Genomic DNA, 11410 nt, shown 5'->3' with positions numbered 1-11410 from the left:
AACTGATATCGACGAACTACGAAAACAATGTCCGTTACTGACCGAAGAACCCGAAAAAAGTGATGGGGCATCTATGATAATATGAGATAACTATTGCTGTTTCACAATCATCCCGCAATAACCACCCCAACCATGTGAAACTGTTGGTACGACAAAAATTCGAGTTAAGCCACCGACATTCGACGAAAAGTCACCGGGGTCCACCTAATTTATGACAATTATAATTGGGAGGTGGAAGAGAAGGCAACTTTGCTGATAGTTGCGTTACATGGAGATGCGTTTGATATTATGCGTACGATTACAGATATCGTGGATATTCTCAGTCGGTTTGAAACGAAAGACGCAAACGTTGTTTCAACTCCAATTCGTTCGTTCGTTGAGAGGCAGTACGTATTTGCCTATAACTGATTTCCATGAAAAGCAATACTGAACCATGGTAAACCGAATTCTAAAGTACTTAATTGAAAGGTGCGAGCGCACTATAAAATAGGAATTTGATATAATAATAGTAACATGATTTATGTTACTTATGCAACTAACGACATTGTATATGGTACAACGGGCATCAGCAGAGCCTAGGCAACAGGAGCTGAACACATAAAGAGCCAGCTAAGCTGCAAAGGATGATGTATGATTGAGTCGGTATTTAACGAGATAGCTCTACTAAAAGGTTTTCCTTTGCATCAAGTCGACAACGCCAGTGCTATAACTATAGATATCATCAGTTCATGATCAACAGATGGTTCGTTGAGTACACGCAGACATGTTACAAGCAATATGCAGTTTTTGCAACTCAAAAAAGGCTTTTGACACATAAAACTCAAATTTGGTACATAGGTAGACCATAGGAAAGAAGTGATTAAGTTTTGGCCTATGGGGGTTAACCCTGAACGTTAATACCGATCTTAACACGGACATGCGAGCTCATTTTGTACGAAATGGCGAATTGCAGGCTGAGCACATATCAACCATTGAAAAGGTTACCGATATTTTAACAAAACGGATTCACAAATTGCAGTATAAATGATGAAACCTTCTGTAAATCGTTTATTTTTTAACCACTAGCAATAATTCTAAGCGTCAAATAAAATCATAAATTACTGTCAAACATAACAATAATTAAAAGTCTTATGTACTTTCCTACAGTCAAATACCACAATAAATTTGCCTACATCCTTTCTACTAAATTCTATTAATTATACATATAAAACAAAACATTTAGTTCACATAAATATATAGAATTTAAATAAACTTAATCATACATATAACAGACAACAAATAAATTATTTTGCTAGAGAATCCAAAGGTACAATCGAAATTTTGTTTGAACCATCATCATGCAACATTAGCCCCATCTCTTGTAAGGTAGCGGAATCGACGACTCCCTGTTGATTCATTGACGCGATAACTGCTTGATTTTCGGGATTATTCTCACACAAATTTCGTATGGCAAATATTGTCCATTGGATTATGTCTAAAGGAATTAAGAAAAAGCGTTACAGTTACCAGTATTATAAGTAAAAGGATACAGGGATTTCTGGCATCAATATTGCAGCAATCTAGAAGTAGCGGAATGCAGTCCAAATCTCTCACCTGCAACAAAACTTTGGCTTACTCTGCAAAAGGGGAATCTTACCTCATCTTGATTCTGCTTATGTTTCCAGCACAAATTACCCAATAATCTGATTATGTTTGACTTAAAGCCAAATATAGGATCCTTACTGATATCGCTGTCACTATAATTTATTTCAGATAATTTCGAGATAACAGTAAAGTTATTCTGAGATTCTTTCCCTAAGCTGTGAATACTTCTTAATAAAAATGCGCAATTAATAAGTAGGCTTCGATCGGATTGCAATTTTTTGCTATAAAACTCATTGGCACTCAATTTCACCAAAATCTGTAATAACAATACCACTTCTTCGGGTTCAATTTGATCAACGTAATTCGTTACAGTCTTCAGTATGCAGTCTGATTTTCGTTTGAATTGAGACGTAATAATTGCTGGAATTTCGGAGTTCAATTCAAACGGCTTATCCTTACTTAAACATTCACTCTCCACTATTAAAGATAGTACTGTGAGCCTGTACTCCGGCTTGAAGCTAACATAAAAGGAAAAAAAGTGTTCGTCCTGTATAAGCAATTCCAACAAGAATACGTCATAGTTTGTCATATCTCTGTTGCTGCACAATTTTACAATGTGCTCATAGATATCTTCGCATAAGGGAATCAGATCCTTTTTCAAGTACAAGATGTTATACAAAAGCGCAGCAGCATTATAGGTGCATTTATCCCCTTTGTACAACTTGAAAATAACAAGACTAAGGTTCTGCCAAACCTCAGTCGCGCCATCAATGTTGCGTGCCACTACGTTGCTTAAAAACTGTAATGCCATTCCTATACAATCGCTTCCGTAATTAATGTCTAAAAGTTTGTTTAGCACATCCCGTGTGCTATTGATCAAATAAGGGTCTTGCAATACTAACGCCTGAACATCCGAATTAAAAGCTACACAATTCCGTAACGACCGAAATAACTCCTTGAGGGCCCCCAACAAATCAACGTTAACATTTAAAGATACTTTGTGATCTAACTCTTTTAAAAGTGTACTCAATACTTTTATCACCGACTGTGATACCATCAAGCTAAAAATACAAACGTAAAATGTAATTCAACCCAAAGATCCTCATACGGATTGTGTTTTCCGGTAATATCGTTCAGTGTTATTTCGAATTTTGGGTGCAAATACTGTATTAGCATATTCCAGTCTTCATAATCAATGTAATTCGATATGTAATTCTCATTTAATTCTACACTTAAAGACATTGTTATTCCGATGATTTTGTTAGGTTATGTATTAAACGTCATAACATGCCATGCCATGCATCAATCACAGACACACCCCAGACCCCGCCCTGAATGCTGTAGCTGAACTGTCTCTCTTTTAAATATACACAGTGCTTCTACAAACCACGATTATGTATAATCGTAAGTTGAAAATCTCAAAGGGAACTTTTTATCTGTAACAGACGTTTTCTATAAAAACGGCAAACTTCTAATTATAAACAGAAAGTAAAATTGGTATTAATCGCCATTGGTACTATAACTAAACTTAATTGGGCTAAGCTGGTGAAGTATGACTATGGATTAACATCATTTACATAATCACAAGTACATAATAACGAGTGTCCCAAAATTAACGCAAGATTTGAATTTGCCGCCATTTGTGCGGTGAAGTGTTGGCAACCCTGAAAAAAAGCAATTTGACAGCTAACAGTATAGGGTTATTAAAAATGGAGCGTTACACGATAGAACAACGTGTCTTCATTATTAAAGAATATTTCAAAAATAGTGAAAGCTTGGCGGCTGCAGTTCGAAAATTTCATACAAAATATGGTCGGAATAGTGTTTTAACTTCGTCAACTGTGAAGAGATTAATTGAAAAATTCATGGAGACTGGATCCGTTGGAGACGCCAAACACACTGGTCGTCCAAAAACAAGCCGTTCGAATGTGAACACTATTCCGACCATATTTTGTATGAAATTTTCGAACTGCAGCCGCCAAGCTTTCACTATTTTTGAAATATTCTTTAATAATGAAGACACGTTGTTCTATCGTGTAACGCTCCATTTTTAATAACCCTACACTGTTAGCTGTCAAATTGCTTTTTTTTCAGGGTTGCCAACACTTCACCGCACAAATGGCGGCAAATTCAAATCTTGCGTTAATTTTGGGACACCCGTTATGAGCCTTGATTAAATGAATAAAGTGTCCTTCAGGCTTCATCGCTATCAGGGAATGGTTCCCCAATTGCTATATTTAAAAAAAAGCCTAAAGTTGTTTCGGAACAGTGTTCAATCTTGCTTTAAACTTGAAAAAGGTTGCCATCCAGAGGTTCTGACAATCGCATAAAGGTCTCTAGAAGTAGAAATTATATTCCAAGCGCTTTCTAGATCTTTCACCTCTCGAAAGGGTTGCAAAGCAATGCATCAAAGTCTATCGACGGCACTTTAATAAGAGCCTTATGAAGTATTTCAGATACCTTCGAAATCTTTTCATGGCTCTAGAAATCCGAAAAGAGGCGTTTGAAATGAGTCTTTCCAGAACTGTTCCGACGGTGTGCACAACTTTGGCCTAAAAGTGCTGGAAGACTATGCAAAACATTAAAAAAAATATTTAGTCTTTCTAGAACTATATATTGCTTTTCAGGGCCCTTTAGGTGCAAGGAGTTTTTCAGAGCATTTTAGAGCGCACTAGACCTTTTCCAACGGTATGACAATCCAACCAATTCATGAACGAAAAAGATTACAGCGATAAAAAAATACAAAGCGCTAAAGTAAATTTTGGATTTAGAATGTTCTTAAAAGGTCCTGAAAGAATTATAAGCTTTTGGATACAAATGTGGAAAGAAGCTATCATTTTCGTCAAAAGTTTCAGAGCCTTAAGTGTGTTTACATTCGCAAACTTTCCGGAACCACCTGTTTTCGGTCTTCCCTGTAAGTATATTTAAATTTAAACATGCATGTGAAAATGAAACAGTAGGTTTTAACAGTGCTGCAGACGCTTCAAAAACCTTTTTGATATTCCTCAGAAGCACTAACAAGGTTTGCAAAATCACCTAATCGCGTTCCCTCTAGCTTTGTCTCTGCACTCAAGAATTATATAAAGCGAAGAATGTTCTCCCCGGAAAACATTTCAAAGTTTGGAAGGCCTTCATTCCGGGTGACTCTACGACGCCTATGGTTATCCGCTGTTTACATTCGGATGTTACTGCGCATGTGCAGTGTTCTACTACGGTGCAAAATATATATCTATGTCTTTGTTAGGTATGTACAGAAGCCGGTGGCGCGATGTTGCGTTGCCGACTGCTATTCGGGAGGTTGTGGGTTCGAATCCCGCTGCCGACTGCTCTGTGTATGGGGTTTTGTCAGAGGGTTTTCCTCAGATGTACGTAGCTTCGCATAATATACTACGTATTCAGCATTATGCTGAAATCTACGAGTCGAATGCTGGAGCAGTATTCTTGCCTCTCAGCAGCCTAACTCCGTTCCTTCCGTTCCCATCCTTAACTTTGCCCATCCTTACACTCGCGTTCTCTGGCTGAAGAGGGTCAGGACACTCTGGGCAGCCCGCCTCCGGTATCTCTCGGGGTGTCGGAGGAATGAAACACGTTGGCCTTCCTTCCTTACATATGTTGGCACAGATGCTACTTAAAGGTAAATGGGAGGCCATATGTATGTATATATATGATCTAAGCCCCCGACAAATGTTTTATTTGTATCGATTCATGTATTTTCTATTTTACAGAACAATATATCTACATTATAACACTCTGTACATCAAACCATAGATTATAAAAATACTAAAAGAACATATGATGAGATGACATCACTATCACATAGACGCAATGAATAAAATCATATATCTTCTCTTATATATATGAATAAAATACACGTATGGTGGATGACGACATATTATTTTCTAACCTAACATCGTATCACCTTTTTCTGTTTTGTGCGGTTTTCTGTGAGAACGGAATTGGTTTTTTTTAATTATCAGGTAAGTACTCTCTATCAATGGGCGCATTAAAATCATTTTTGTTGCAGCTGCAAAATGGGAACAGAACCTGATCGGGCTCAATTTTTACTACCATTAGATCAACCCATTGTGTGCCTGGACGTTAGCACAGCCTTCGCTCAACTAAGCAAAAGCGAAAAATTTTACGCCCATCATTTAAGTAAGGCATGCTGGACGGGAGGCTTCGTGACTTTGCTGCAGACCAGCCCCGAATCTGGTCCAGTTTTTGTTTTACTGCATAAGCTATTCAGCGCTCAGGACCCTAGTGAAATTCGCGCGTCGGCCTCCGCTCACGGCTTCACCGACGCCGAAATAACGGGATTGTTCGTTTACGCTGCTGGAGTATTTTCAAATGCCGGTAATTACAAGGTGAGGTGCATTTTCAATAATGCCAGAGACTGAATGAGAGTTGCGCGTTGCAGGGATTTGGTGATACAAAGATTGTGCCTGCAATTGAACCCGAACGCCTAGAGGAAGTTTTAAAACTTAGCCCTGTATGGTCAGACTTACAATCCATATGGAACTGTTTCAACCTGAAAGAGAGGCTGTACGATTTGAGTCAAGGCCGTACATGTCTAGGATTTCCACCGGACGGGTGTACAACTTATTTTTCTGCTAATTGTACATCAGAGGATAATGCCCGGGTCTTGAGTTGGTTGAAGAAACTTAATTTAGAGTTGTACAACACACGATGCTTTAAAAAAGTATTGCCAGGTGATTCTGTAAGTACTGTGGATCTATACAGACTACCTAAATGAAAGCATCAGAATTGGCTTTATGTACATGTAACCTCTCGCATTTCACATTTAATTGCATGTTGTTTTTGATACTTTATTCTGATGTTTCATATCAAATTCAACTATGCGCACAGTTGGAACCACTCTAGACTCCCAATGGATGAACGAAGTGTTTATAAATGCATAGACGTTTGTTTATAAGTTTAAAGTTCCACTGTACAATGCATTAAAGGAAGTTTGTAGATCCAGTGGCGTGCGATATTTATTGTTTTAGAGTATCTTCTCATATCACAGACAAAAACGCACACTTTCAATGCTGACTTTCTGTTTAAATATTTATAAGATATACTTACTAGCGAGCTTACTGGTCATGTCTAATTACCCTGTTAATTTATTGATTGACCTTGCCCCGTTCTATTAGATTTCGGTTTGTCAAATGCAGGAAAACAGGTATTTATTTATTCATTTAAATTGCAACATAATGGTCGTTTATTAATCCTTGTAATTAGTAACTAAACCATTTACATTGGGCAAGCTAGGGATAATCCTGATATGATCAATGAATAAGTAAATATCGGTTTACCTGCATTTGACAAACTGAAATCTAATGGAAGGTCAATCAATCAATAAATTAACAGAGTAATTAGACATGACCAGTAAGTATATCTTAATAAGTATTTAAACAGTAAATATCGCACGCCACTATATCAACACAACTTCCTTGTACAGTAGAACATTCAACTTAGAAACGTGTATGCACTTATAAATACTTCGCTCATCTATTAGGAATCTAGACGGTGGTTCCAACGGCGCGCATGATTACTAGCTTTATACCTATCTTTATTCATAGCACAGCGATATTGAGATGAACAATAAATTTAGTGGGAAGTTACACTACCTTCGCCCGATTCCTTGTTTAAATGATACGATCTGTAAATAATAGTACATTATATATCAAGGTAGAGAAGTCTACTATTATTGCCTGAGCACCAAGATTACATCTCGAGGCGCTTGCGCCGAGGGGTGTAAGGTGCGAAGGCAATAATAGACTTCTCTACCGTGGTATATATACTATTTTTTTCACTACTAGCACTTGAAATCCTCTAAATTAACATATTATATTGATAAGAGAGTGAACGGTTGGATAGAATTGTTTGTTTCTTAATTTAACATGTCAATCAAGTACGTGGAAGTACAAGTCAAACAGGCCGTATTTTGTTCTGTCATTGAGATTTTTCAAAGAGTAATTTCGTTCGAATTTTTTCAAAATGTGATAATTTTAGGTATGTAATTTCTCTGGAAATTGCGAATGGTGGCAATTATTCGTTTTAGAGAACTTGTCTAAACGTTCATTGAGCGAAATTTCGGGTTGTGTTTTCTAAAAAGCGTGACAGTTCTCATTATTGACTACTAGTTAATAATAAAAAATTATTAACCACTTTGAACAAATGCCGAGAAAGCCTACTTTACAAGTGGAAAAAAGGTTAATAATCATGTCATCAGACGCTAGTAGTGAAAAAAAGCATTTATTATCATTAGTAATCATGATAATAATAATAATAAAAATTCAATTGCCGAACAGATCGTGATATCTATTTATATTTATGATTTTAATTAATTAATAATCTTTTTTTATTGTCAAGTGACGTCATTCATCTATTACTTAATTAGTAGCATCCCTGAATAATATTTCTTTATTTAGATAGAATACGAAATCAGATTAGCTTCAGAGGACATTGGTGATGTGCAATGCGAAGTCGATGGAAAATACAAATATCGATTGGTAAAGGGAGATTACGCACCTCTGATGAAGATATTGTCAACAAATTTAGAGAATGCATTACCTTACGCCAATCAAAAGGAGCTGAGCATGCTTCAAAGCTACATACGTTCGTTTCGTACAGGGTCAATTAATGAACACAAGGACGGGTCAAGATTTTGGATTCAAAACAAAAGCCCGGCAATCGAAACCTACATCGGCTTCATAGAAACTTACCGTGATCCGGCAGGTGTGAGAGGCGAATTTGAGGGATTCGTCGCGATAGTTAACCGTCCCATGTCAGAGAAATTTAGTCGCTTGGTCGACAATGCTGAGCAGTTTTTAGCTCACTTACCATGGCCTAAAGAGTTCGAGAAAGATACATTTCTCCGACCAGACTTTACATCTTTGGATGTGTTGACCTATACCGGTAGTGGAATTCCTGCTGGTATCAACATTCCTAACTGTAAGTGATTTAATTGTTTGCTCCAAACTAAAATGGACATTTAGATGATGATATTCGCCAATCGGAAGGATTTAAGAATGTGGCCTTAGGCAATGTAATCCCTGCGAATTATCAGTACTCAAAAACTCCATTCCTTAGTGAAGATGATATTAATCTATTAAAGGAGTGGAGAGTTCGCTCCTTTGAATTACAGGTAAAGATTTTGGTAGATATAATAATTCATAGTTTGATTGTAGGTAGGGTTACATGAATTGTTGGGTCATGGTTCTGGAAAACTCTTCTTTAAAGTGACTGATGGAAGTACAAATTTCCCGGACGATTTATTAAACCCATTAACTAGCAATCCTATTACTTCCTGTTATCAACAAGGTGATACATTTGATGCATGTTTCGGGACTATCAGTTCGGCCTACGAAGAGTGTCGTGCCGAAGCAGTTGGGCTTTTCTTGAGCTTAGAATTAAGCATCCTGGAGATATTCGGGTATAAAGACCAAGAGGCTGACGATATTAGGTACGTTAACTGGTTGGCACTGATATGGGCGGGCGCAGGCAAAGCTTTGGAAATGTGGGAGCCTGGACGTGGATGGCTTCAAGCTCACTCGCAAGCAAGATACGTCTTGACTAAAGTTTTAATGCAAGCTGACGTTGTAAAGGTCACACAGCCATCTAAAGATGATCTTTTAATAACGGTCGACCGATCTGCTCTGCTAGGACCGGGACGCAATGCAATTTCGCATTTCTTGTTACAATTGCAAGTTTACAAATCGACAGGTGATATTGAAGCTGCCAAGAAATTATTTGGTGGTTTGTCCGAAGTTGAAGAACCATGGCTCAGTTGGCGCTCTATAATCCTTGCACATAAGCAACCTAGGAGTATACTTATACAGCCTAATACTGAATTCGTTGATGACAACATAAACATTAAGTTCTACGATCCGCATGTGGAAAGTGTGATAGCATCTTGGATAGACAGATTTCCTGAACCAGAACCACTTTATACGGCTTTAATTGAATTGGCTAGTGCTGACTTACCGTATTTTCCTTAATATAAAATTTACACTTTTTATTATGTGTTTGTTTTAAATAAAAAAGAAATATATACACTTTTTTATTGCCTGTTTTCAACTTTAAAAATATTGGTAGTTAAGGCGGCTGGATCCTTGGCAATGGCACTGATCAATGATTTAAACAGAAACGATGTATTGGACGGTTATTATTTTGTCCACAATACTATATCTATATAAGATAGCGTTAGGATAATAAAAGGTCTTCCTTTAGAGCCCTACATACTGACAGAGATATACAGATGTCACAAAGAATTGCGTGTTCCGTGTGGGAAGTTGTCTCGCATTCCGTTGTGATTGGCGATTTATTTGAAAATTCTTGCAGAAGGATCAGTTTGTTTTATGGTGTTGTTTGCTTAAATAGTAGAGTCAACGAGAAGACAAGGCTGGTGCTGATTTCGTTGACGGTTGATGATCGGTTACATCTTTTATGCTAAATATTCGGGCAGCCGTTGCTTATAATTGAATACGCAGTTTGTCATTTTATGTTGTCCGATTTTGGCGACTGGAAAAAGCAAGCAGTTGTAGTACAGCGAAACCTTTCGTTAAGGTTCTCTTGTAATTAATAGTTCGAACAGCAACTGAAAATTTATCGTCTTATTCATCAACCTAGTTTTGTTTTTGTCACCTAATTCTGTGTTGTAAAGGAAACTGATCAACATTTGTGTGTTGATTGCGCCTAATATCTACCTTTTACGACCAGATTATTTGGATTATTATGAAAAAAATTGTAAGTGATTTAAGGTGTCTTATTTTAATTATTGACCGCTTGCTGCGGGGTAATATATCCAAAACAGGCTTTATAAGCTTGCCTTCCTTGTTTTAGTTCTTTCATATGTTCCGGAGTAAATTTCTGTCATTGTCAATCAATGAATTTTTGTTTATTCGAATCCAAAGTGCGACCCAGATAGCGAGTTTTCAGGTCGGATTTTTCTATTTGTGCCCAAGATCAACCATATGCATATTTTATCTTGTCATAGGCATTGTATTTGAAAAACAAAAATTGCGTCTTTTTCCGGTTACACCAGAAGTGGTACCTACCGGAAGTTTGAATACGTGCTCAGATAAATCGTAATGTCACATATAACTCTCGCCAGGAAAGATTGCCGGTCACAGCACACCTTGTGTCTATTTACAATCTATGGTTTTCTTAAGGTGCGAGCGACTTCCGAAATAGGATCGTGCATATGTTAACGAAAAGTCTTTTTGTTTAACATTGAGACGATACTATCCCGGAAGTCGCTCACATCTTTAGAAAAACATAGATTGTAGACCGGGATCAACTGTTCTATGACCGGCAATCTTTCCTGGCGAGAGGTTTATAAAATTATATTTAACAAAATTTTCGTATCTCGCTCAATAAAAGAGATATTGAGGTGAGTCTCTTATCTCGAGCGCACTGGTATGTGTATATACAATGGTTCCATAACTGAGAAATTGTTTCCAATAAAAGAAATATTTCCTCGTGTGGACTATACACACAATGTTATATGGATTTGTATATTTTTTATTACTTTTATTAAAAAAATGTGCATTTATAGATATGGAAAGTACTTCCCTCTTCGTGGACACTCTGAGCATCTCCATTAAAGATAACATATCCTCCTTTATGGTAATTCATTTTTCTCTATTTTCACTCGCTTGTTTCACTTTCATCTCACTTCTGAAATAACTCCCCTTTTCTTGGTTAACTGATGTCGGGATAAGCTCGGTTCCATCAAAGACAACTTGGTTATCACTTATCCATTTACCATTGCCTCCATATATATGTTCGGTTACACCAATCAGTACCGACAGTACGTGGT

General features: G+C 37.2%; 2 protein-coding genes across 2 annotated transcripts; one reads left to right on the top strand and one right to left on the bottom strand.

The window, feature by feature from the left end:
• Positions 1 to 1033: 1033 nt before the first annotated feature.
• Positions 1034 to 2911, bottom strand: LOC116159522 (ataxin-10). Its single transcript, XM_031472514.1, has 4 exons — positions 2693 to 2911; positions 1637 to 2645; positions 1530 to 1593; positions 1034 to 1474 (listed from the first exon to the last, which is right to left on the bottom strand). Exons 1-4 carry the CDS (start codon positions 2824 to 2826, stop codon positions 1284 to 1286), a joined length of 1398 nt encoding a protein of 465 aa, XP_031328374.1. The 5' UTR covers positions 2827 to 2911; the 3' UTR covers positions 1034 to 1283.
• A 2490-nt stretch (positions 2912 to 5401) lies between these two features.
• On the top strand, positions 5402 to 9646 carry LOC116181710 (dipeptidyl peptidase 3). The gene is made up of 6 exons (XM_031502125.1): positions 5402 to 5561; positions 5609 to 5948; positions 6002 to 6301; positions 8019 to 8541; positions 8586 to 8734; positions 8778 to 9646. Exons 2-6 carry the CDS (start codon positions 5616 to 5618, stop codon positions 9585 to 9587), a joined length of 2115 nt encoding a protein of 704 aa, XP_031357985.1. The 5' UTR covers positions 5402 to 5561; positions 5609 to 5615; the 3' UTR covers positions 9588 to 9646.
• The last annotated feature ends 1764 nt before the right edge of the window (positions 9647 to 11410 follow it).

This window comes from Photinus pyralis, unplaced genomic scaffold (assembly GCF_008802855.1).
Source record: "Photinus pyralis isolate 1611_PpyrPB1 unplaced genomic scaffold, Ppyr1.3 Ppyr1.4_LG1, whole genome shotgun sequence".
NCBI classification, from domain to species: domain Eukaryota; kingdom Metazoa; phylum Arthropoda; class Insecta; order Coleoptera; family Lampyridae; genus Photinus; species Photinus pyralis.
The sequence above is the reverse complement of the archived record's forward strand: the minus strand, read 5'-3'. Positions and strand labels throughout refer to the sequence as shown.

Bases quoted from the DNA above. Each gene is read 5' to 3' on its own strand.
- LOC116181710 (XM_031502125.1), top strand. From the start codon at position 5,616: ATGGGAACAGAACCTGATCGGGCTCAATTTTTACTACCATTAGATCAA. The intron at 6,302-8,018 runs GTAAGTACTGTG...TTCTTTATTTAG, and splicing joins AAGTATTGCCAGGTGATTCT to ATAGAATACGAAATCAGATT. The intron at 8,735-8,777 runs GTAAAGATTTTG...GTTTGATTGTAG, and splicing joins TTCGCTCCTTTGAATTACAG to GTAGGGTTACATGAATTGTT.
- LOC116159522 (XM_031472514.1), bottom strand. From the start codon at position 2,826: ATGTCTTTAAGTGTAGAATTAAATGAGAATTACATATCGAATTACATT. The intron at 2,646-2,692 runs GTATGAGGATCT...TTGTATTTTTAG, and splicing joins ATTACCGGAAAACACAATCC to CTTGATGGTATCACAGTCGG. The intron at 1,475-1,529 runs GTATCCTTTTAC...TAATTCCTTTAG, and splicing joins TATTGATGCCAGAAATCCCT to ACATAATCCAATGGACAATA.